Source organism: Clavelina lepadiformis, chromosome 5 (genome assembly GCF_947623445.1).
Source record: "Clavelina lepadiformis chromosome 5, kaClaLepa1.1, whole genome shotgun sequence".
NCBI lineage: Eukaryota > Metazoa > Chordata > Ascidiacea > Aplousobranchia > Clavelinidae > Clavelina > Clavelina lepadiformis.
Window position 1 is genome coordinate 2,278,834 of NC_135244.1, and position 26,366 is coordinate 2,305,199.

General features: G+C 40.0%; 2 protein-coding genes across 2 annotated transcripts; one reads left to right on the forward strand and one right to left on the reverse strand.

Annotated features, from left to right (window-relative positions):
* Positions 1 to 2,167: 2,167 nt before the first annotated feature.
* Positions 2,168 to 18,705, forward strand: LOC143459179 (uncharacterized). The gene is made up of 25 exons (XM_076956202.1): positions 2,168 to 3,518; positions 3,636 to 3,758; positions 4,872 to 5,020; positions 5,573 to 5,668; positions 6,185 to 6,349; positions 6,568 to 6,705; positions 6,921 to 7,039; positions 7,113 to 7,301; positions 7,878 to 7,975; positions 8,275 to 8,553; positions 8,681 to 8,877; positions 9,052 to 9,198; positions 10,233 to 10,591; positions 10,787 to 10,978; positions 11,350 to 11,534; positions 12,230 to 12,310; positions 12,428 to 12,564; positions 12,915 to 13,013; positions 13,173 to 13,211; positions 13,697 to 13,808; positions 14,299 to 16,675; positions 17,053 to 17,240; positions 17,521 to 17,632; positions 17,761 to 17,957; positions 18,243 to 18,705. The coding sequence occupies exons 1-25, from the start codon at positions 3,413 to 3,415 to the stop codon at positions 18,452 to 18,454; spliced, it is 6,096 nt and encodes a 2,031-aa protein (XP_076812317.1). The 5' UTR covers positions 2,168 to 3,412; the 3' UTR covers positions 18,455 to 18,705.
* On the reverse strand, positions 18,706 to 24,388 carry LOC143459180 (urocanate hydratase-like). The gene is made up of 15 exons (XM_076956203.1): positions 24,166 to 24,388; positions 23,921 to 24,051; positions 23,757 to 23,850; positions 23,527 to 23,586; positions 23,257 to 23,380; positions 22,940 to 23,092; positions 22,278 to 22,402; positions 21,941 to 22,092; positions 21,176 to 21,355; positions 20,361 to 20,546; positions 20,176 to 20,293; positions 19,740 to 19,889; positions 19,536 to 19,659; positions 19,292 to 19,473; positions 18,706 to 19,032 (listed from the first exon to the last, which is right to left on the reverse strand). The coding sequence occupies exons 1-15, from the start codon at positions 24,289 to 24,291 to the stop codon at positions 18,898 to 18,900; spliced, it is 2,040 nt and encodes a 679-aa protein (XP_076812318.1). The 5' UTR covers positions 24,292 to 24,388; the 3' UTR covers positions 18,706 to 18,897.
* Positions 24,389 to 26,366: the final 1,978 nt, after the last annotated feature.

Genomic DNA, 26,366 nt, shown 5'->3' on the forward strand with positions numbered 1-26,366 from the left:
TTCAGCCTTTCTGGCGTGGCGTCATAAAATCGTGTCAGAAAGAAAAATGCATACAAAGATTGCAAGTGCAGTGAAATTCCCTTTAGTTTCATCTTTTGACAAATAGAACTTGACAGTGCAAGCTTTCTATGCAAGCTTGCAGGATTTAATTAACGAATGCTAAATTGACCATCGTTAAGTGGACCGGAATTGACTTGACACGAAATCCTTCTGCAGTCATGTCAGGTATTGCAACCAGCCCAGACTGCAGAGTATGGCAAGAAAATACCCAACATTTTTTTCTAAAACGGCATTGCACAACAGAGCAAACCGGTGTCTCCAAAAAAAGGAGACACTAATTTTTGGTCTGATTTAAACTGCAACATAAGTGTTTAACACCGATATTTCCTTGCACACCAGAATTTTGCTTCAGCACGCCCAATATCACGGCGAAAACTGCATACTCTGTAGTCTGGCATCCAGTTTCACAGAATGCAAGTAAAAAACACCATTTTCTGCGTGTTGTTGCACATTTTTGTGCAGTCATACGGTATAGTCTAGCATGCAAATCCGCTCAGTACAGTATGAGCGGGCATCAGAACCACGCTACTACAGAAAATAGTAGACTAGCCTAGGCATTCCAGCATTGGGTGACCGCTTCCGTTTAGGCAAGTTCAGTTTTGGCGCTTCGTGGACTTAAACACCACCGTCGTTCTAGCAATCTAGCTGCTAGGCTAGCAGATTTCTAGCAGAATCATAGCCCCCGTAAGTCAAGGCGTGTTTCCAATAAAACACTAAAAATACTTGTCTCAACAAATCAATTAAACTCAATGGCTATGCTGACAGTTTGGCTTAGATATCGATGGTTTTTATTTTTTATATGAAAGCAAATTTCGTCTAGTTTACTGTTGACCTGGTTAATTTGTTCCTATCTGGTTGAAAAGTTGTGTAATTTTGGCCAATGTCAAGCCGGCACTCTAAATCTAATTGTATAAAGCGAGCGACATTTGAATTGTTCTGTTAAATACGTTTACGCATTTTGCTGAAAGTTTGGCAGAAATATCGGTGTTTTTTTTTAATATAAAAAAAAAATTCATCTGATTTACCATTGACCAAGTTAGATTATTCTTTTTTGATCGGAACTTGTGTAATTTTTGTCAATGTCGCTTTGTCATGCAGGCACCCGACATCATAATGTACAGTATAAAGCGGGCGACATTCTTGTTGTTCTGTTAAATATTTTAAGAAGCTGAAATTTTGGGAGAGATGTCGCCGTCTTTTATTTTCTAACGGAAGAAAATTTCATCTGCGATGAACGTTTTCCAGTCAAATAGTAACAACTAGGCTATTACTTTGAGGTTTTCGATGTTGTTTACATCCTAAAACTTCTCCATTTTACTTGTTTTATTTTGCAAGTTATTTTTAACTTGCTCGTATCACACTTTCTTACGTCACAATGTACATTATAGCAACTTCCATTCATGTATAATTTGCATATAACGTCACTATTGCGTTTGTTGTTTCCTAGCAAGTTTTTACACAGGAGCGCCTTTCAATTTTTTGCCAGCTTGCTGTTACACCTGACGAAGCAATTAAGCTCAAGCCTGCAAAAGCTCAGTTAAAATGTTAACCTTTGGGGTGCCTTCTATTTTTCTTTTTGTTTTACTGAACGATCATTTCTCTAAACAGAAAATATTCATGTGGGCATGACTTAAAATAATTTTAAGTGGTTGAGTAGGCTACGGTTTCAGCATGTACAACTTGATACTGTACATCTGGACTGTACACTGTTTATTGATATTCTGTGGTTTTAGCGTTCGTCATCCTGATCTCAAGATAACGGCAGAATATCACATTCATTTGCTATAAAGACCCCGCGAATATTTGAATTGGAAACCTATCATGTACAAGCCAAATGCTTTGCAGAGAAGTCATTGATACAAACTGGTACGAAACCGACAACGGCATTAGGAAATATTGGCACAAAAATATTTGATAAAATATTTTAATTCTTTTCTGTTTATGAAACACGACAAACTTATGCTAATAATCTTAAATAGCTATTGATGAGCATTGGTTTTTCATCACCAGTCACCATAGACACCGCATGGTTCACGGATCTACTAGGTCGCTACCCACAAACTGGATAAAAAATTCAACTACATGAAATGTGGTTGATGCAGTGGCGGTGTCCTCTTGCTGTATGCGAGTTTGTTAATGACTGCGGCCCTTTCGCGCGCTGCGCCGCATCTTATAATGTTGTAGCCACTACTTTCTTAAGAAAGTCGATTCAAAAAGCAAGTCTCTGCAATGTATACAATAACTGATTCTTATATAAACTTACTGTTTCTTTTGGCATCTTCAACTTAGTATTTTGTTGATGCTGCAGGTTAGCCGACGGACCGCATATCCTGATTTTTGTATGGTTAATGGTCACCATGCGTATTCAGGCTATGCTAATTGGTGGCCTCCTGTCGTGCTAACCTTCGTCCTTTCATCTCTGTAGCACCACCATCATGAAGTTAACACCTTGCACGTTTGAAGCCCTCAGGGCTTTGTTGTTTTCCCTGTTTTACTGGCTTGTTTACCAGCACATTTCTTGCATTAGGCCTATCTACAACAAGATTTGCAAAATAGCAGTGAGCACCGTACTTTTTGCTCTCCACAGTCGATGGCAAAAAATAAAGAATACATCATTGTTGGTTTTTGGCAGCAAAAAAGAAAATATTTGAATGCATCAGGCACAGTCTTCAAAAATCGCAAGGGTGCAATTGCCATGCTCTTCACTATAACTTGAAGTGTGCAGGCTCTGAGCTGTTGATTTTAATGTTCTAATTAGTCTCTGTACAGCCATAAAACTTCCAGTAAAACATCGTGTGAAGCAATTGCTATAAATGTCATTTAAGTATAGACAGATAACATTTGAAGAAATGTAAATTTTATCCTTTTTGCCAATTACAAAACATTCAATGGTAAAATTAGTTATTACACATATTTAATTTTGCGCGGAACTTGGCTTCTGAAAAATTAGTTTTAAATAATTTTTTTTTAAATTAATGTGAATGTCCTACAGTTAAACATGCACGTTGATGAATCGTGCGCCGTACTTCCATTGTGGGGCTTCTGGAACACCCTAAAAATAAATTGATTGTTTTCACTATGCAGTTATGTTTTCAAAGTACTTTAAACCCACCTAACCCAAGGTTGCATAAAATGTTGTTGAGCGGCTTATATGCTGAACATACAGTAGCTACATTGTATCTTTGAAACCGAAAAGAAAAAAGATTGCCCAATATCTTGCAACAATTGTCCAATCTTCAATTTGTTCGCACCACTGATGATGTGCTGTTGTTTTGTCATTATCAGAGACGGAAGTGATATAAAAATTGCATTTAAGTTTTCCTGAATGCTTCCATGACACCTATTCTGAGGAATGGAAATGGAAAAGTCAAACAACATTGTTCAGTCCTCGACTGCTGTTCAAAAGAAAGCGATCATTGCAAAGGTGAAGGCGTCCGGATTTCCTGGAAGAAAGCCAAGTAAAGCATCGTGCTTAGCATTTAACTGATGTTCCGTTACTACTAGAATAGCAAAAGCGTGTTGTTTTTCTCTCACACCTTGTAAACACACCACACATTTGTAAAATTTAAACGCAGAACAAAAACCGGACGAAGAAAGTGATGAAACGCAGCTGACGATGAAAGAAGATGAACAAGATTATAATTACGAGAAGTTAAAATCTTTTCACATTCCGCGCAAGGAACAGCAAGATAACAAAGGTTTCAGATTTCATGACCTATTTTGCTTGTACGCTTGATGTAAATTAGTGATACAATGAAATTTCTTTAATGAAGCCATGGATTGTAAGTTTAGATTATTGCATCAAATTTACCTTGTGACATAATTTTTAGAAAAAATACATTGTTTAATAATTTCAAGCTCACCTTCAGAAAGCTATTTGCAATCCTCATTATGAAAGCTCTTTTATATTGTGAAAAAGTACATAACCTTTTGTTAAGAAGGCACCAAACACCAAAAAATACCCCTATAATCAGGGTTGCCATCGGTCTGGACTCAAAAATAAGGACGAACAGGAAACAAAAGACGAATACCACCTTAAACGGTGCACAACAGGAGAAGGCAATCAATGTCCAAAAATGAAAAAACGAGATACTATTTGCATGTTCTCAATTTTTGTATCTCTTTGGCACAAAATGATATACTAAAGGTGTCAAAATGCCCAAAATAGGAACCTCTGCCCTAAAAATAAGACGAAAATAAGGACGCAAGTGAAAATAAGGACATTTCTTAGAAAAAAAGACAAAAATATTTTCTAAGACACGGACCTTCAAAATAAGGACAAATCTTAGAAATAAGGACGGTATGGCAACCCTGCCTATAATGTTAGTTTGCTTTATTATTAGTGAATATTGTGAATTTAAAAGTGAATTTTGTGAGAAAAGATTCCTTGAAAAAAAATTTTGCTCAAGGTTTTTCGAATTTTTGCACATTGATCTTACACGCTTTGGGTCTTAGGTTAAGCTCAGCTCAGTGAAATACAATCAAATACACATGTCTCTAACTCCTGTATTGCACCTCCAAAGTCAAAACTAAAGATTTTGGTCAAAAAACACAGAATTAACTATATAATTTTTAAGGCCATCTCTAGCTGCTTTCTGCATGCCACCTTGTTTTAAATGGCTAAAGCGTTAATTGTTCAGCTTGTTTTGCTTTTTTGGCTACGTAAGTGGTTTAAGAGTTCGAAAACTTCGCTGAATTCTGACCAAGAAAGTCATACATTGCCTTCACATACCAGTAAATTATAGTTCATTGTACCTCTGAGATTCTGAAGTTTTTTTTATACCGCAATTTTACTGACTAGAATTTTGCAGAATTTTTGATCGATCTCCCTCTGCAATCCCGTGAGTTCACCCACACGCTATATCCAGCAATCAAATCGTCATTTTTCTATGGCCAGTCTGCTCATAAGGTGCTTGTGGATAAAGTGGGTATGGTTAACAATCCCATTCTGCAGAAAGAGGTAATAATTCTCTTTGATGTAATACTGTAGATAAAATTTATTTATAGCAATCTCTATTCTAGAGTAAGTTGACTATCAGAGGGCTTTAAAGAAAATGTCATAACCACATTTCATAACGTATTTAACGTTGTATATAAACCAATCCGTGGGTCAGTAATTCAAAAATGGTTATAATCTGATAAAGCAATTTGCACCTGCATGGTGAGAGAACAGTCAAACTCCCCAATCAGTGAGATGAATCGTGACTGACAATGACTTTCAGCTTCATTTCACTTTAGCTGTAGCTAATCTCTTAGCACAAAGCTTCATGTTTATATACCCTAAGCATATTTTAGCATTTACTACACCTATATATCTAACGGAAAACATGACATGTATGGGGTAGCATAAAACACACCGAATGTAAATAAACACCACTTGTTTCATTACTTTCTTTTTTCATCTTTGGCATGGTGGTGACGAAAAATTTGCGTTAGTTCATAATAGTATGTGCTAATACTGTCCGCATAACTTTTCCTTCCCTGACTTAGATCTTTCTCTCGTATTTATCAGTTTCTGGAGAAGAAGAAAGACCTGAAGGAAGACGGAAGATCAGAGAAAGAGCTCTTGGAGACGTACGGCTTCGTGCAAGTCTGCAATAAATATGAGGTGAGATGGTGACAAGTAGTGAGGACCATCACTGCATTGATTGATCCTTTTACAAATCACTTTGACATTTAGTTATCAGTAACAATGTCAGTTAAATTTTTAATAGCTTTACACAATCTGTAGTCTGATAGTTATGGCATGTGATCGTTATAATAATGCAAAACAGATGATGCTAGTGGTATATATAATGCTGGTTTTATGAAACCTGTCTAGTGTATATACATGTATGATACTGTTTATCTATTTGTAATTAAAAATTTATTAAAATATGTATTTAACTTAAGCAATAAGAAGATTTTTTATTATTACCATTCTTAAGCTATTTTGCTAAAACAATGAATTAGATTGCAGTAAAACTTATGTGTTATGCTTGTCTAAATCTATTGCATATATGTTGTGATATCCCGGATTGTTGTGTAAAAGTTATAGCATATATTTAAAATAATACCAATTGTTTCATATTAGTACGGTAGTAGGTTCAAAAGTTTTGAATGTTGATATCACCTTTGAACTTAGGTGGACCAGCTGTGTACAAATGGCGTTGAAGTGGGGAATTGCAGCCTTATATCACTTGGAAAGCCAGCAATGGGCGTTTATCTTTCAAAACATGCTGATGTCACTACTCCAATTGCATTCGACAATAGTGACAGCGGCTATATTGTTGTCTTTAAATTTATCAAGGTATTTTGAGTTGTGTCGTGTCTAATCTGGGATTTTTGTGTTTTTGTGCATGAAGCTCTCTGAGCAGTTTCTATAAAAACCTATCTGACAATTTATCTTTATAGACCTATGCTCTCCTTTGCTACAACTATGTATACAATTATAGGCGTGGATTCTTCTTAGCAGTGAACTTGAAACTGATGTTTTTGAGTTTTTATTCATTCTGTTAATTCCACCAGGGCAAGACTAAAGTTGTTACGGAATTTCGTGGAGCAACACCTAGTCAGGAACCCACACCCCTTTACGACTGTCACATCACCAAACTGACTGGAGACCCAACAAAAGTGAGCCACATCCGAGCCTACCAAGCTCTACAGGTGAGTGGACACAAAAAGCTAAAGATATAATGTAGAACCACAACTTTTACCTCATGGAGCAAGTATGATTATTCCATGTATTTGTTATCACTGTAACTGCATTTTGTCTCTTGAATTACTTTATTTTTTGTCAACATTTTTATCAAACAAAAGTCTTCGAGATAGTCTTGCTGCCATTTCACTCCATTCCAAATAATCAATTTTTATGGTTTTAGTATTATATCTACGAATACGGTGAGCTGGATGTCGTCAAACGACCTCGTCAAATCCTGCCGTACGCTGTCCTGCATTACATTTTCACTGATGGTGACATCTCACTCCAGCAGAGAGAGAAGTAGGCTAAACAATGACAGCCTTGTATAAGTTAGTATAAACAATGCAGTCTGATTTGTTTTACCACTTTCCAGCCAGCGGGCGATTGCCGAAAAACCAAAAGACAGCGACTTGTCCAAAAAGGTTCCTTTTGTTAATGCCGGTCCCTCAGGAGAGTCGATGTCGTCTTGTTTGTGGGAGGGAAAGTTATTGGTCAAAGGTGGATCGTTCTGCTCCATCGAGCTCAGGACCGACACGCATGGGGCCAATAATTTTGCCTTTTTGTAAGTTTCATAGACATCTTATTTTTCACTCGGACTTATTGTTGGCATTTAGATACTTGTAGCTCCGATTTGTGTACTTATTTGTTTGAAAAAAATCCTTTATTTAAGCATTTCTTTAATAAGAATTGCTTGCTTTCATGCTTGCAATAGATTTGTAAATATATTTTAAAGTTATGTCCACTAGTTATGAAAGTGAAAAGGGATTTGATCATAGTACTACCATTTTATACCATATATGTTCAACTTATACCTACATAAGTGGATTGTTTCTTATATTTTATATATTTATGTTTAAATACTGGCCTTTGATATTCTAAATGTCAGTAAATTGTTTATTAGAAATAGGCAACTTATAGTATATATAATATGTTGTATAAATACACGTTGTGTGTGATTTTTAAAAAACTTCGTTGAGGTTCCAGAAAACGGATTGAAGTAGAACGATGAACGCTTTCTGCCTGTAAATTGTTTTCAATTGTCTCATTGTATCCTACCTAGTTTATGCTTCTTCAACGCTTGTCATGCACTGGTTGGTGGGATCACATCATTAATGGTTGTGCTAATTTCTTGTTTTAGAGACAGAAATTTAAACGTGAAAGTATTTCTTCCACTTGATAAGTTTTCGAAACAACTTCCGTCAACTCTGTTGAACAAGTCTGGAAAGAAACATAACGGTTTGCATCAACAATTGCGTTTGCATATAATGCTAAAATTTAAATGCTTTTATAACAACAAAGGCTATATTATACAATGTATAATTGTACACACACACTGTAAGGCTTTCATGCATTGTTATTACGTACGCATACAGCTAACGGTTAAATTTATATTATGACGAAAAGGGTTGAAGTTTAATAATTAATTGTGTTAACCTGATTGCATTTATAAACTGACTGGAAAGAAATGCTTCGGTAGCTTGAAAAAGTTCCCGTTACTGTTCTTATTGTTAACTAAATGTTTTACCAATTTTCAGTGATATACCGCAAGTTTTGCTACAACATATTCACGCTGATGCCAACCGACGAGAGTGGCGTGGGAAAATTTCGTCAGCTTATTGCACATTTAGTCCAGAGAGATATTGTAGCTTTTATTCCGCTGCGCATGTCCTGTTGTATGTACTTGCTTGCGAGAAGCAAGCTCACTGTCGAAAAAATGGGTCTGCTGCCGCCTGCTTGCACCAACCGGAGGAGAAACTCCAATTTTCTTTACGCAATCATAGTCACGCCAAAGTCACTGACCCAAAAAATAAACGGTAATTCTAGTGACGACTTTTCCAAATCTTTAGTCATCGTTAACACTTGGTGACTGGTTTATTATTAGGTTGTCACATCATGATATATTTCCTGCTTTAGTGATATTTATTTGTTATCTGCATGTAGAAAAAAAGACCTTTAACATGATTACGTTGAAAAAACGGAAAGACTGTCGCGATAATTCCTCGGACGTGAATATTCCTGACGAACTCGATCAAAAACTTCGCGTCATGAATATTGACCCCAATGCTGTTGTTGGCTCCATGGCACCGGAGCAAATTCAAAACCTCTTGACTACACTGAAGGACAAAAAAAGAATCCAGGTTTTTTAACCGTTCCTATCTCTTCAGTGCTTTGACAACATAACTTTAGTTGAATAGATTGTTAAAGTTTTTATTGCGCTTTTGTAATAAACTATCTAATTTTTGGCCAAGTAATGAAGTTTTTAAAGGAACCTGCGACTTTGACTCTTGTATTATTCTTTGACTCGTTTCCAGACTTCGGACAAGTTTCTTCACTCCCATTACAAGGACATAGAAGCCTTGTTTAGCTCTGCTCATTCAGAGCAGAAGTTTCTGGAAAAAGTTGACAGGCTGTGGAAGATAACAAGTCAAACACGGGCTGATTATAATCAGACAAAGAAGGTATCAGGTTAAGACTAAGCGATATCCTGCCTGTATAGTGTGTTACCTTATATATATACATTGATTTGTAACTAAGCAGGCTTTGGAACAGAGGTTCTCAAACTCGGGCCCACTCTGCCATGTTAAGTTTATATCATGCAGTGGGTCACTGCCTCACTGGTATAACCAGTTTTGTCTGGTTTATTGAAAAAATGGGTTCAAAGTTTTTTTTTATTTTAATCCATGTTAGTGTCCCAAATTACTGTTTATACCTGTATTACATCACAATTAGGCTTGTCGCTTAACCCGTTTTGACCCCAAGTGTGATTTTTCCATTGTAGATTCAATCAATCAATCAATTATTTTATTTTTTCCCAAAAGTGCGGTGGGGACGAAAAATCAAGCCAGTTGTTACTAGCACGTGCCAATGAACAGGAAAAAGTGACAAAGCCGAAAAGGCTTAAAACGTGCTCAAGAGAAATAACGTTAATATTTGCTGGTAACAACTAGCACGACCACTAACCCTATAATTAATTAAATCCATAAAACATAGGTTGAAAAAGCGAAAATTAAGCAGACGAGCAGGTGGTGTGTTCAAGCAACTGATGAATGAAAATTGCTTCAGATTCTACTTGCTGTCATTGAAAAACTATTAAACAATGAAAATATGTCAAAGTAATTTCTTTTCTAGAGCAAATATGCAGTTAAAATGTGTTGAGTAGGTGTAGGGAACCAATCGTTTCGCTTCTTTTGACACATTGTTTGTCAGCACAATTGCAATCTGTTACTGAGATGCTACTAGATAGTTAGCATTTTTGATTTGCCTGCACTGAAACTTTTGCACGGGAGTGCGGCCCAAAATGATGTCATGACTAAAAAAGTGCAGATTTGTTGATTGTGTCGAAAATACGGCAAAAATAAATTTTAAATATTAATTATATTTTATAGTTTTCCCTCACTGTCAGTTTCCAAATCAAATGCAGGATTTTTTATCATTTCAACCCTACTGAAATAAAATGCTTTGATTTTTATCTTTTTGTCTGTTCTTGGAATAGAAACCAGTGATATCAAAACCTGAAAAACCCGACAAAGTAAAGTCGTCGCTGTTAAGTAAAACAAGATCGACACAAAACGTCAATTCGATGATGGATCTCGATGACGAAGCCTCTTTCAGCGCCGAGGAAGGAAGTGATGATGAACCGATACAAATTCCGACTGACGAACCGAACCCGATCGCTTCCGACCCTCGCCTCAGGATACAGCAGGTAAAGAAGCGGAAGTTATCCTCGGAAACGGTTGCTGCCAAGGAAACGGCTCCTATCACAAAGATGAAGAGACCATCATTCAAGCCACTTGATGAAGTTCTTACTGTTGACAACAACGTACAAGCTTTGATGATTCATCCAGATTTTACGTGAGTTTTCTGCGCAACAAAATAATGCAAATATGGTTTTCACCACAACATATTTTGCACTTTTATTTGTTGGTTTGTGTGCTCCATTTATTCTTTTTGATGCAAGCATGTACTGCAGACAGATCTAAGTTTTTAGATACATTTAATTACTTGCTTAAATTATGGTGGTTAGTCATGATGTGTTTGTTTTTTCAGGTTCTCCAGTCGCTATGAGAAAACGCACAGACTCACAAAAGGTCCCGGCTACTCAGATGAAATGGACGTCGAGCCTAAGGAGCAGATATTTGTTACGTTTCGACAACAAGTCCCGTTTGACCCAAAAAAAGATTGCCCTTATGCCTGTGATGGTGACCCGCTGATCAAATCCATGCTTCGGGCTATATACGAGTGAGTGTAGTTTGTATTTGGCCAAGGTAAATGCATTGAATCTGGATCCAATCGATCTTGCTCAAATCTGACAACCAAATGTTTGTCCTTCTTCCTACATGTAAACAAATTAGAGCTTGCTATGTTTCAGCGGTTAATTCCGGTTTCTAAAACGTTATTCAAAAAGTCTTTGTACAGTTCTGTCATGGAAGAAATAATGACTTTCTTTTTAATTTTCCAAACTGATGTTGTTGATGTTGTTGAAGCTTTCAATAGTCGTGCCTAAGACACGGCGAATAACTTAGCTTTCCTGCATTCTAACCTACACTTGCAGTTGGCTGAGATCTTGACCATTCCGATAAACACAGCTTTCATTCTGATAAAAATTTCAGAGGTTGGAAAGGTGACGAATCAGATGAGTCGGATGACAACGGACTCTCTGGAAGAGAGAAGGTCTTGTGGGTGCGTCAGGTGCTCCACCTGAAGAAGAAGAAGAAGAGTGATGTAAGCGACCCCAGAACTGCCGTGCTCACGTCTCCCGGTGATAAGAAAGCCGGAGCAGAGAGCTCTTTGAAAGGTGACTTCGAGTTAATTTTCCGATTCTTGTTGCTGCAGTTGATTGCGACACGAATTTAACCAAGTTATGCGCTTCATTGACTCGTGGCTGTGGTCATGTTGCCATTGCTGTTGTATTCGTCGCTGCACTTGTTGCCCTGGTAAGTGATAACCACTTTGACATCGCCTAGCCATCACCTCACTAATACTATGATACCACCTAATGGTTAAACAGCTTCACTTCTATCGTCCATAAGTTATTTCATGTTGTTGCTTGAGAACCGTTCCCTTTAATCTTATGTTGGACCATTCTGATTGAGGCCATGAGACTATGAGTTGTGTACACATGGTCTGTGTGAGCTGGTACTAATTCAGGCGATTGCTGTAAACGTCAGTTTATTACAGTGTTTCATCCAATTTCAAGTCATGTATTTTCCGCTCCCCTAGCACAAACTCTCAACCTATTTTGTGAAAAGTAATTTTCATAGAACTTCGAATTCTAAAAAACGTTTAATTGCTGTTTTATATTGGAAAAATTAATTCTAAATGTCATATTTTACTTTTAAATGAAAAGTAAGACGTGATCCATAAAAAAAGAACATCACAAGTGCCCTCGAGAAGATAAAAAATTGACAGTATGATAATATTCTAACGTATATTTATAGTCATGTTAAAACATTGTCAACAATCCTTATGACCTGGCTCTACCCCTTATAGACTTATCACCGTCTACCCAAGGGGGTGCTAGTACCGACAGTGGGTTTGCTTCTTCGTCCACAACCACCACGCCGACCACTGGTGAGTCATTTTAGCCGATAACTTGCACCTGCTTTCACAGCAGGTGTCGATTTAAATCAAATTGAATTAAAGAAACTTACTTCCCAAAAACGTCATTTTAACAAGTCTCATTGACAGCTGCAGCCCAGCCTCAATGTTCAGCTTTGTCCCTGCATGAACTTGCCAATCTTTTGGCCGATGCTTTGCAAGAAAAAGACCAGGATACTGGGCAAACTGCTGTAACTAAGAAACCTGACATTAAATCCCTTCTTCAGGTTAGTTCTGTCCGTCTTCCTTTTACGTTCTTGAATTCAGTTGGTTGAGTTTTGTAAGTTTGTCTACATTTCATGTCAATCCTTTTGAGTTGAAGGTTGTTCTTTCCCTGCTGTGTTGTTAAATTCTGATATCTCTTTAGTGCAGTGTGTATGCAGTTTAGGTTTTTCGTGCGTACCCGTCATGTCTTGCAATTAGCTCCGTATTTGCATCTGAGCCTTTATTTGCCGAAAACGATAAATTGCCGGTGCACTGATGTTGAAAGGCGCTAGTGTAAAACAAATTTACCGTATGTAAATTTTAAAAGCACTATTGATTGAATCAACTGATTATTATGACATCACAACTGCAGGACTTGACGCAAAAAGCGAGTGAAATGGGACAGAAAGACGCAAACATGCAAGGAGTGTTGAGTGTTTTGAACAACGCGCAACAGATCAAGAAACCTCAGGTAATTTTGTCACCCACGTGCTTCTTCTTCTGCAGTCGATTGAGATTAATTGAGCTGTAATTTAACTAAAATGGTACTAGCAAGTAATTAAGAGCAATTATTCTCACATTGAATGTATTTGTGAAAAAATTTCTTCAACTTTGATTTTTAATTGTTTAGGGTCCAGACCATGGCCACGATGTCGATACACAGTTGGAGGTAGGTACACCTTGTGACGTGTTGAAATGTTTTTATTTGGAAATGGTTAAATAAATAAATCTCAACCAGCTTCATCTCTAAACATTACGTTACAATAACAACAATGTTGATTATTGTTGGAATAATTTTTAGTATTTTTGGTTGACGAAAAAGTTTAATTTAAATTAGCTAACTCATTCATATTAATTATCAATCAATTAATTTTTTCTTTATTTAGACCTATCTAAACTAAAAGTATTGTGTTTAACTTAAGTAATACTGATAACCTACAAAACTTGGTTCATTTGTTACCAATAATGTTGGCGTTAATAAATATGTAGTAGATACATTTCTTAACATGATGTTAGTTTTTTGTCAACACACCATAAACAGCTGAAAACCCCTGCATTCGTTAAATTAATTAACTGCTACAGTGTGGTAATGCAAAACCACTTCCACCCTCCCTGAGTAATAATTCTTACAACTTAATCATTGCCATTTTTTAGGCAAGTATGGACAGATCCCCTGGTTCTTTGAAGCCAGCTGATGCGTCACCCTCACAAGACTCACCAACACAATCACTTTCCCCCTCGGAACCCCCATCTGGACACCCACAAGGTTCAGCAAACATGTATGAGTACTGATGCTAGACTTCTTTTCACTCTCGTCGTAGCTTTTGAATAAAGCATTTCACATCTATCGGTAGTTGCTTTGGCATAACTGTGTCTGTTCGAATTTGCCTGACATTGTCTTGGGAGTTGTTGCATTGACTAAAGCTGCTGACTTCTATCACACGCTGCAACATTCATGCAGTGACATTCCTGCAGTAACATTGTCAACAGAAGTGACAGTGATAGAAAATTGTTGTAGTGATGGAAATGTGCCGCCATAACTGAATGTCACTCTAGCAAAGCCACAGCTGTGATCGACTTAAACGAAGTCGTATTTTCAAAAGTGCTACAGGCCAATTTCATGATACACTGTTGCAAGGCTGTTAACAAAAGTCCATGCTTAAACGTTAAAAGTATTAGTTCATCGTCTTTATTGGTAAGTGAAGTACCTGTGTGCAACTGCATGTTGTGAACTGGTTTTGTTTTTGTTTGTGCAGACCCAAGACTGAACCGCCGCGGCCGATCACTCCCCCGCCTCCCCCTCCCCAGATACCGCTTTCCCCCCTCAATGAGGGCAGAAGAACTCCTCCCGAAAGATGCAGAAGCCGCTCAAAGTCACCACCAACTTTACGACGTCGAGAAGAGGCCTACCCCACCCGCTGGGCACCCTCGCTGTTCCAAGAACGAAAAGTCGAAACCTACACCCGTGATTCAAAGTTGTTTTCAAAGCGACCCGGCTCACCCCGGCAATTCTTCGGAGATCAGAGAATCGTCCGATCCAAGACTGACCACGGCCATGTCTTGGAATCGCAGAGGTATTCTGACCCACAACCCCGCAGGGAAAGCTACTACCAGCCTCGGAACGAACCCTACCACCCTCCCCACGCACCCATCCGACCCCAGTATAATGAGCCCAGGGAGTCAAGTTGGAGAGATCACCGCTGGAGGAGTGAACCAGACAGAGGTTATAGAATGGCTGCGCAAGTTAGGCGTGACCCCTCCCCTCGTCCTAGGTACCCGAGAGCCCCCGGTCAGCACTGGAATGAGCTCTGGGACAAGACGACCCGACACTCTCCTAGGGAGGAATCCCGACATGATTTTCGAGAAAAATGGACAAATGCGCCATACTCCAGATGACGTATTGTCTGATGAGACGGTGCTGGACAGTGTTGCCAGTACACAACATGAAAATACAAACAATACCACTAGTTTGCTTCTTTCTTCCAACTTTAGGTCAGGTTTTGTTACACCAGCCCACTCTAAACTGCCAAATGAAAAGTTTTACATTAAATTTTCTACTTCGTCTTACGAAAGAGTTTCATCTTCAGCTCCCATTCCTCATATTTCACCTGATAATGATGAAGACGCCACGTATGTCCAGGAGTCATCAACCCTCCGTACAGAATCTGCAGATTCTTGTGCTAAATCTTCGCCAACCAATGTAACCCTAGAAAAATCTGAAAATAATGTTAGCAATAGTCCTATAAACACTCAGCAGGATTCGTCAATCCCACGATCTTCCTCTACTGAAAACTCCTTCAAGGAAAACAAGATTGATCTGAGTGAAAATGAAAAGCTTGATGTCCCAGATCCTCAGGAGCGAAGAACATCTTCTGTAGAAGAAGAATTGAGCATCTCGAACATGCCGGTAGTGATAGAAGATGCAGTTCGTCCCACCGGGGTCATAACCCCAACACCCAGACCTTTGTTGGAGATTCCGCAACCTCTGATTACCTCTGATGATGTCGTCATGCCGACTCAATCCAGTACAAGCCAGTCTGGAAGTAGCATGCTGTCAGAGATTGATAAAGTGCTGATGTCTGTGAGAAATGCGCAGGAGCGTAATCTATCGACTGAAGGTGCTCAATCTCTGTCGTCTCGCTTGTTTGAACTTGCGCTACAGCTACGACAGAACGAACCAACCTCACCCCAGTCCCTCTTGACATGTGCGTCTTCTCCAAGTGCTATCGTTACTGTCACTTCTAGAAGTGTTACAACGAGTCAGGCGGCCAATGTCGACTTTAATCTTTCAACCTCATCGTCGGATCTTGAAGGACTTCCTATTCCGTCCGTGATCACACCCATGTCGGACCATTTCCCACCTCCAGTCGTTCCAGATGCCACTCACCCTGATTTTGCGTCGAATCTTACCGCTTCTGATTTTGCCCCTCAGTCTATGGCCAGCTTCCACTTCACGCCACCTAGTGCTCCCTACGCCGCTTTTTCTAGCTTTGTTGATGGCGGCAGTTCTGAAAATTTATTCACGAGTGCAATTTCGCATTTGAATTTTATACCAATGCCTGTTGGAGCTCTGGAAAGGGACGTTCACACTCCTACTCAAGATGACACTTATGACTCCAACATGGAGCAGAGTGTCAGGGACAGCGAACTAAGGCCGTACGAAATGCTGTCCGAAGCTAACCGTGATAACTTGCCCCTTGATGAAAGAGTCGGTAACGTTCTGCAAAGTGTCAACATCGATTTAACTCAATCTGTCCATCCTTCCAGCATCCACTCCGCTGTTCCACATCTTAACGAAGACCCTTCCCCACAGACCTCGGTCGCCTCCGCACTTTCGTCATCTCAACTTCCATCCAACTCTGTCCAGAGCCGAGTTGCCCATGTCAAGCCGCAGCAGACAGCATCCTCGTCTACGAGTCACTCTTTTTACGTCTTCAATCCGCGTGGTCATGTTGATTGTGATGAGATCGAGTCGCTCCTCCTGATGACCAAAGGAGTCAGTTTTCACATGCAGCGGATCACCAACACCATCACCGATGCGTCTTCTGATATTAGCGATGAGCAACAGATCCCCATCACCAAAGATATGATCGAGGAATCGCTCAAATCGAGCACTCTTTGGGTCGTGATAAGGTCTGTTAGGTTTTAGCGTATAAAATATGGTGATATCTCTGTCTATTTATTGATAAAATAATAAAAACCATAATACTGTGCTATTGTATCAGGGGGTTTATATATTCAGTAATGTATGTTGGATTGCGTTTTAATGCTGCTTTGTTAGTTACTTTATTTTTTAATCTTCTGTGTGTTATTTTTCGTTTTTATGTGTTTTCTCTTAAGCACTTTTGAGCGTTTTTTATCGAGTATTGAGCGCTATAAAAATGCTTAGTATTATTATTATTAGTTACCATTGTTACCTATAGCATGATCATTAAGGTGATTACTACCACTAAGATATGACATACATAGTCACAGCCACTGTACAAAGAAGGAAATGTATAAACTTACAGATCCGCTGATGTCGAACTACTTCCGGCCTTGCCCTACCTCTGCTTGCTCAAATGCGCTGGACCCAGAGTCCAGTTCGTCCAGGCTGACACCGCCGCCAAGGTGTCAGAGCGCCTTTACACCAACATCTTGAATGGAGAGTCGGGCATCCTGCTTCCAGTGTCAATTGATATTCTTCTCAAGAATCACAGTGAGTGCTGGGTTGATGGACGCGAGACCTTTATGCAAATCATTTAACAATAGCAGCACGCTTCAAACATTTACTTATGTATATATTTGCGCTACTTCTGGCGAGCTTGAGTTCGCTTCATAGGATGGAAGTTCTAGGGTTGGTTTTATGTCCTCTTGGTGGCACAGTCGAGTTGGCTTCATCACAATGAAGGCGAAAACGCGACTTGTTGCATCACAGTGGTTAATATGAACACAATGTCGTTCCATTATTTTTGCAACCGGATTTCCTTTATTTCCAGCGGTGTTCGCTCAGCTGCTGACTTGGATGTCACGTGTTATCCAGACGACAGGAAAACCTCTATGGCGTCTCGCACTCTTTCCACTCATAAGAAACCAGTTGGATTCGCGAAGGTAAAAGCATTTCATGTAGATATTGTGCAAACTTAATTATCATATTTAGCCGGTACGGTAGACCACAATGCTTAATACAATTTATAGCTTGTGTAATGACTGGCGTGGTTTTTACGTGTTCGCTGCAGCAAAACTTCGGATGATGCAGATAAAGCTAACGCTGTCGGCCTACTTGAGAACTTCGCCGATCATCGAGATGTCGTCGTCGACGTTCCGATGGCTTGCGGTGACGCGAGCGAACTTGGCGCATCAGAGGTGTTGGATTCAGCGGTAAAATTGCAACTTGACCACCTTGAGACCACCAGACACATTGTCGTGCTCACAAGTACGTCCTGCTTTCGTAGTTTTTCTTATGATTTTGAAGTAACTTCTCTCCGGTTTGCTGGAGGTTTCAACACCATGATAAGCTACATAGGAGTGCTCTGTGGGATGGATAATTATTATTTTTATTAATTGAGCCGAATAGTTTTTTTATCCTGTATTAAAACGATGCTCGTGTGCGAGCAATGTCAGTGCGGGTTTAATCTGATGACTTTAGACACTGCAACAAGCTTTCACCGAGCGATCCCTTGTAAATTGGCGGCGTTAAAGTCCGATTTTTCTCGCGCAGACAACGACAAGAGCCAAGACATATGGCAGAAGCACAGACTGGCAGGCATCGCGGTAACCAACGTGCACAGCTTTGTGCGGGCCATCATGGACGACCGAGCGAAGAGGGGCCACGGTGGTAGTGGGACACAGGGCATACGGTACAGTCCACTCATGAAGATATACAGCGTCGAAAGACTCAAAGCCGGGCAAACAGGGGCCGGCACTTCCTAGCGCAAACCGGGAATTTATGTTGACTATGCAGAATAAGAGGTTCTTACCGAGGTTTTGGTATTTAATCAGATTTTCAATCATTTGTCATTGGGGCGATATTGCCCACCGTCGCGTGCTATTTCACTTCCAGCTTTTTTAAGTTTACTTTCCATTGTCGCGATTCGCCGTTTTTATTAACATTTTTCGGCTATACATGTCTCTTTACACAGCCGTATCGAGCAAGCTCTTTCAATAAATAACACCGCAGAAAATTTTGAAAAATTGTACAAGACTGTATTGCAGGTTGCCGAAAAGTGATTTACAGGAACAGCAATAACCAAGCCAAGCTCGCTTGAGCTTGATAAGCCAATAACATAGAACCCCACACCCCTTTGATAGACATAAACCCCACTCTAGCGGTAATATTGCCACCAGCTTTGCATCAAGCTGAGTAAATAGGAGACTTAGGATCCGTTTCCGAGGAAAATGTCATCGGCAACCGGGTGTGGTATCGTCACTTGCAACCGCGCGTCTTCTCTCATCGCTTGTCTGACCGTCTCTAATGCGTGGGGATTCCCCGCCCACGCACGCCGCGTCACCTAAGAAAGTTAGGCGTCCTGTGAGGGCGATTGTATTGAAAGATTGTCGGTAATTTGGAAGTGAATTTGACCGGCATGATATTGGCTGTTCGTTGTTTCTTATTCGCAGATTAAGTTGATCACGTACCACTTCATTGCTTATTGACGAGCCGAGTTATTTGCTGATATTAATAAAGTAACCAACTTCATGTCGGTCTAATATAGCGATTAAAGATACCTCAAGTCGTTCGTGTACTTCGGCGATCAAGCCTGCACTTACCCCGTTACTCACGTCCCACTTTAACATCGATTTGGCGCGAGATTCCGCTTCGGGAGACCCATCCAGGACCAGCCCGAAGCCCCCATTCACCACTTCACCCCACCCGACCCCTCCCCCGTTGTGGAGGGCCACCCAGGTCGCGCCCCTGAACGAGTCCCCAATGCAATTCTGGACGGACATATCTGTGACGTAAAGCGAAGTGGTTAATCGGTGTCCGACATACGTCATTGTTTCATGACGTCACCTGCGCAGAAGGCTGACCCATCGTAGATGTTGGACGTCTCGCGGAACGGGCTGTCCGTACCGCTGACGTCATGGTGGTCGCGACTTATTACAACCGGACCAGCCAGTCGACCACTGCGGACAGCCTGTCATATAAAAGTTTTCTTTGAACTACGCATATGACGTTTTAGCAGCAGCTTTCACCCTAATTCATGGGTCGGCTTACGTCGTTGAACGCGATTGCTATGGCAACCCTCCCTTTCTGATCAGAATAGAGAATCCGGGCCTGTGATCCTACCACTAGCTGGTGCGCTCCAGCCTCAGTGATCCATTTCATGTTGTCGGCGTATTGCTGCTTCGCAAGTTCGCTCGTCGCCTGTCAAAGACAAACAACTAAATTAGTGATTAAGTTTAATGCAGTGTAGGATAAGGGTCATGTGGTATCTGGCGTACTTTAGGAGCAGGACGTAATGAGGTTTGGTAACTTTTCACTATTTAGCAATAAAAATAAGACGTGTCTCAAACTGAGCAAAGCCTAATCGTGATGATGGATATCTAGCGCTTAGGCTCATATCATCAGTGTGAAGTTGCAACTTTTTTGTTGCCGTACAGGCCAAAGCCAGGCAAGGCTGAAAGATGATGCTTCATTAGCGTACAATTACCTCTTCCATACGTTTTCTGATAACCTCAGCGGCAATTTCGTCCGTTTGAGCAAGATCTTCGGCGCGGCAGGACGTGCAAACCCATCGAAATGGTCCAAATCCCAAAGAGAATATATCCCTACCATAAAAAGGTTCGACTAGGAAACACGGTACACCTATGCAACGAGGCACCTAGTTGAACTTACCCCATAATGTGTTGGACATAGGAAGGGTACCGGAAAGCAGTGGTACTACCCCCTTCCATAACTGCCCCCTCTTTCAGAATTTCAGCCCCAGCGTTCATTGCTTCGAGCAGAAAGGCGTTCCCGTAATCCCAGAAATGCATCCCGGCGTCCGCCAGCTTGTTAATTGCCAGCACGTGACGACAAAGTCTGAAAATATATGATTACGCCTAAGGCAACGAGACGCCGAAAAAAAGCCTAGGATACTGTTCTGCCAAGCAAAGCTGTAGAAAATCCTATGGACTCTGCGCGCAATATTCTTTGCCTTGGACAACAACGTTTTCGCTTTTGACAAACAACTCATGACCATACCGTGTTTCTCCGAAAATAAGACAGGGCTTATATTTTTTTTCGCTTAAAAATATGACGCTAGGGCTTATTTTAGGGGATGTCTTTTATTTTCATTTATTAAAAACAAAGTTGAGAATTATGTTTATTCAAAAATGATCATATCATCGTCCTCTGTAATATCTTGGATGTCACTAGATTCCAAAGTTCCAACGAAGTTTTCATTTAACTGTATTTCCTGCCGAATTTTTGCACCTACTCTTTCGTGTTAAGCAATAAAGATTTCATCGAATTCATTGACTAGGTCTTATTTTAAAGGTAGGGCTTATATTAAAATCATTCTCGAAATTCAGGCTAGGTCTTACTTTCGGAGAAACACGGTAGATCAGGGGTGGGGAAACTTTCCTCAGTCAAAGGTCACTTTTCAGTTATCTGGGAATATCCTGCATATTGCATCGCTTCATGAGATATCAGGACTTGATTGGACTTACGATTCTTTGACCATTTCCTTAAACTTCTCCGGGCGTTCCATCATTATCTTCTGCGCCTCCGCGAACGACAGACCGACCGGATAGTAGCCACCGTTGTACGGGTTATGGAGGGATGTTTGATCTGATCCTAACTCAACGAGCAGGTCTCCATCTCGTTCGTGGCATTTTACAAAGTGCTCCCTATGCAATAAGTTATGTCAAAAATACTGATATTATGAAGCTAGAAACTGTATTCAGTAGGGATGTGCCGCGAGGAAGATTATTCGGGTTCGTGCGAACCCGAATATCATGAAGGTCGACACGAACGAATCCCGAATCTATTCGTATTAGAACCAAACAATAAAATTTCATCCAAAAGTTGTCAAGTCTTGCTTGTAACATGATGTAATCGATAAACAAATCGCTTTCTTTCCAAAAATAGTGTTTAAAAAACGATTGAAAAAGCAAATTCGTTAGGAAAACGACCTTCATTGTAAGTACTGCTGACTCTAGTTTAGCTTTGTCAGGAAACTAGATCATCATTTTTAACAAAAGTCAGTAAATTTATAAGTAATATTGTATTCGGGTTCGCCATGGTTGGTATTCGTGTTCGCCCGAATCTACCATAAAGGCGATATTTGGCGAATCTATTCGGGTTTGGGTTCATATCGGCCCATCCCTAGTATTCAGACACCAACTGGACTGAACCTGATAAGCAAAACAAGTAAATAAAAAGTCAAGACAATATTTTACTATGTTTCCTGCAACGGTGAATAATGTATTTACCACAAGTCGACAACGTTGCCAAGGTAACCGATGCTGACTGAGCTCTTTTCCTCCCTGTACTTTTTAATGAGAGCCACCACTTCATCTAGATCGGAAGTCTTCTTCAGCAGCCATCCCTGCTCGAATCTCTTATTCAACGCTGACTCATCAATCTACAAAAGTGACGTCATAATTGAATAAACAATTGGCATTTGGAGTAACACTTATCTCGTGTTATGTAATAAATGTTGATGTAGCTACAGGTAGACATGATGGTTCATAGCAATAAGCACATCGTCTTGTAGCATAGCCTAGTTAGCCTGCTGTTGTTACAACTAGCAGCCAAGCTTGACCTCACCTCAGCCACGACCCCGATGCAACCGGCAATTATCGCTGCTTTCGGCTGCGCTCCGCTCATACCCCCCAGCCCGCTTGTGACGAAAACTTTTCCGCGAAGATCATCAACGCCAAGGTACTTGCGACCTGCGTGACAACCGGCGACACCATTAAGGCGTCATACTATCTCAGCCTGCCGTGGTCAGATACCAGCTAAAGGAGCCGTCAACACTTTAATTTAACGATGTCTATGATTTTGTTGGACGTTCTACTTAATGGTTGAAAAAGTCTGTTAGACCAATCAGAGGCCAGCATGGCCGGTGTTGTTCATCAATGCGGGGATTACCCTAGCAAATGGCGTGTTAAAAACTTCGAGGTTGAATGTTCAAGTTAGCCTGAAACTTAAGTGAAAATTGATGAATTTTGATTTTTTAACCCAGAATTGTACTCTTGAGTTTAAGTGGGCTATTGCAAGAGTTAAAGATATGTGGTTTTATGAGGTAATGGCCGAAGGCGTACTGAACTCACACGCAAAATTTCAGGAAGCCCTAGGCGGGATTTTTCGAGTAATTGTATTTTTAGTAATTTCACTCTATAATAAAACAAACAAAAAATAAGCCCTATTTACAAGGTTGACGGCTCCTTAAATGTGACCTTAAAATATTGGGTCACGCAAGGTCTCACCCGCGTTCATCACGGTGATGGTGGTACCGTGCACGATTCCTTGCGGTCCAATATAGCAATAGCTCCCAGCGGTCATTTGTCCGAACATGGAGACGCCCATGGCAAACATGCGGTCGTAGTCTTCTAGTGACGAGTAATTCGGAATCACCATCCCTATGACGTAATAATTAATGACGTCATTATAACGGTCGCCGGATTCATTCCGCCATCGCCAGATCGAAATAATAAACATTTCCGGGACAGCAACAGGATTCCGAAAGTGTCGCTATTATCACGTCACGCTCCCTACGATGACTTCATACTTAATGACGTCTCACCATTTGTGATGACCAGTCTGGGTGAACGGGAAGAACTTGGGTACAATCCTTGCGGGTGCCCAGAGCACATGACAAGAGTCTGGTCATCGTCTAGTTCGGACAAATACTTCATGGTGAGCAGGAACTGAAAAGAAAAGAAATTATGACGTATTAATCAGAACGATTATTACTTAAGATTCGATTAATGATACAGTTAGCTAAAAAATAGCATTTTATTAATTTTTTGACATCGACGAAAGATGATATGCGCAAATAGTGAGACACACATACCTGGGCCCAATTGCTGAAAACCTGACCGTTACCTCCATACGTCACTAGTTCATGTGGGAACTAATCAAGGAAAAGGTATGAATGTAATTACGTAATGATTACGAAATACATACGTCACCAAAACATATAAGCTCCTCAAAACAGAAACCGAAAATGAAATCATAATAAGTTTACGCGCAACGAGTGATAGATGCGTACAGCATGGTGCAACATCTATGATGTCACAATACCTGCGCCACCCTGTGGTCGAGATTGTTCATTATCATCAACATAATGGCCGCTGCGTGCTTGCATTTGCATGGGTATTCTTCCAGTGGGTATGCCCTTGGAAATTGACAAGGGCCTAATAGTTATGGCAATTATATTTGCTCAAATCCAACTGTGTTAGACTCACCTCATGTTTATGTCGGGGATAAACCTGTACATGTAAATATGCCCATGTTTCGATAACTCCTGGGCGAACTCCGGGCCGAGAACGTCATGATGACGTGAGGGAAAGTACCGAAGAGCGTTTCGAAGAGCAGTCTTTAAAAGTTATATTACGTCATAAACATTTTTATCCGCCAACAGAATTATCAACAATGTGCAGAAAATTGTTATTGTGTCGCAAAAATAAGTTAATTGACGCCGCTGTCCCACCTTTCTTTGTTGAACTGATAAATCGTTGTTACGAAACGGCGCGTGTGGAATCGATTCGTCGCGAGGTTTCAAGGCCGGAAGTTCATCGGGAATTCCGTAACGCAAAGCAATAAGTGACGTTGCCATGAAGATGCAGCCCTACAACAGCTTTTTGCAAATTTTATCGCTTTACAAGAAGTTGCAGCAACCGATATCAGCTTAAAATTTGATATTTATTTGGTAACAAAGCATTCCCTGACTGGTTGCTGCAGCTAACGTCTGTTTGGGCTTTAGTCAGCTAATCTACTGCGAAGTCTAAACTAGTTGTAACGAAATTAATGCTGTCTGTATATCCAACTCGTGCATGATGATTTGGAAGCGCTTGTTAATTTAACAGTCAGTCTTTTTTAAGCCCAGGCGGAAACATTGCGAGGTTTGAGTAATTGGGTTGGTGCCAACTGTATTTTTAAGCAATCTCGTTCATGTCAACAAATGAATATATGAATGCGATAAGAGTAGTAACAATGATATTATAAATCCTTACGATCGGCGCATAACACAAAGTGAGGCTTTGTTATTACGTGACAAAAACAGGTATAAACGTAACAATGTCACTATAAGCATCAGATCTGCACTTCTAATTCTGTTTGGAATAGCAACTGAATAACCTGTAACCTCACTGTATCCTGTCTGCAAGGTCTTACTCTGGACTGTAAAGTATAAACGCGTTCAGCAATTACCGCGGGCGAAATAGCAGGTATTTACCTTTATTAATTTGTTTTGAAAGATCTCACAACTAACGCTCAGTTAATAAGCTGCCTCAACCAGCAGTGTAATCTGCTTCAAAGCTTACACGTTCAAACGTCACGCTTTAGCTGTTTGTCATAACACAGTGACGTCTCTACTGGTTTGCTCAAATGACAAAACGTAATTTTACAGCGTCAAAGTTGGCTTGGAAACTCACAACTTTCCGGAGTCTAATACTAGATTAAATAAACAAGGAACTATTACTATATAACTTGTCAGTGATAATTACGTTACGGAGTGTTTTGCACCGAACGCTTTTTGCGGTTGTTTGTACAGCAGGCAACAACACATAGAACGGAAGCTTTGTACAGTCTGCGTACACAACTGCACGTAGTCTAGCACTCTAGCTTACGTACGATACGTGGTGGATCAGGCAGACACCGGAAAGCCTAAGCTGTAAAAATAAACACAAGAATTTGGCTAACTCGGTGGGATTACGTTTAACAAAAAAGAAATCAAATAATCTGCTAATTAAATCTATCAAGGATAGAGCCTAAACTTGTACATTTGAGGAATAAACTCATTGTTTTCATCTGAATCTTACATGTGTTTTAGTCAGGCATACCTGCTTTGATATTTACCATTGTCGGAATTATTCAAAACGCGTAATAAGAACACCAACCGCACAATGGTGGCCATTCCTTAAATTCTGTTTAACCTAAATCTCTAAACTAACTCCAAATCTCAAAATGACGGAACAGCCTTCAGGAATAATTTAGAAACTTTAATTATTACAGTTTCTAAATTGAAGTATGATCTTTTTAATTATTCGCTTTTATTGTTGTGATTATTTTCCTTCTCTTTAAAGATGGCGTCCACATGTTTCACTTTTGCAATAAAAAACATCTCAAAAAAACGTTACATATTCCGTATGCGGGTTTCCGAAAAGCATTTTCAATCGTGTCAAACCGATCGCATCTACGCAGCACTGAGTTCCACAAGAGAACGTTTCCTTCTTAATTTTTTGCTGCTAGTTTCATCGATTACGTTTGCATGACAGTATACGTCACCAGTCACCACACGCAACAGCGCGATTTGTAAATCCATTTTACCACGTGACTAATTGTAATTAAAAATTGGCAACTACTGTTTATCAAATCAGGCAAATATAAATCCATCGCTTAAAGAAACTGTAGCCGGCTGACTTCAAGGTGAGTTTTGTTAAGTGGATTTTACAGACCATTGTTACGACATCGTTCGTTGTTTTCCGAATCATGTGACCTTTTATGCAATTATCAGCACTTGGTAATTCAACTTTGTTTAACTCAAATTTAGAAAAACTCAAATTACCTTTAAAAAATGCCCAAAGTAAAACCAATCTCGGTTAAATGAAGCTTTGTATAACTCAGCATAATTTAATGGAACCCTTTAGGCTAAATTTAACGAACTTCCCCTGTACTTCACTGTACAAATAC

Coding starts and splice junctions, on each gene's coding strand:
- LOC143459179 (XM_076956202.1), top strand. CDS start 3,413: ATGGAAATGGAAAAGTCAAACAACATTGTTCAGTCCTCGACTGCTGTT. Junction 9,199..10,232: donor ATTATAATCAGACAAAGAAG/GTATCAGGTTAA, acceptor TTCTTGGAATAG/AAACCAGTGATATCAAAACC. Junction 12,565..12,914: donor ACATTAAATCCCTTCTTCAG/GTTAGTTCTGTC, acceptor TCACAACTGCAG/GACTTGACGCAAAAAGCGAG.
- LOC143459180 (XM_076956203.1), bottom strand. CDS start 24,291: ATGGCAACGTCACTTATTGCTTTGCGTTACGGAATTCCCGATGAACTT. Junction 24,052..24,165: donor TATCAGTTCAACAAAGAAAG/GTGGGACAGCGG, acceptor TAACTTTTAAAG/ACTGCTCTTCGAAACGCTCT. Junction 20,547..21,175: donor AAGGAAATGGTCAAAGAATC/GTAAGTCCAATC, acceptor ATATATTTTCAG/ACTTTGTCGTCACGTGCTGG.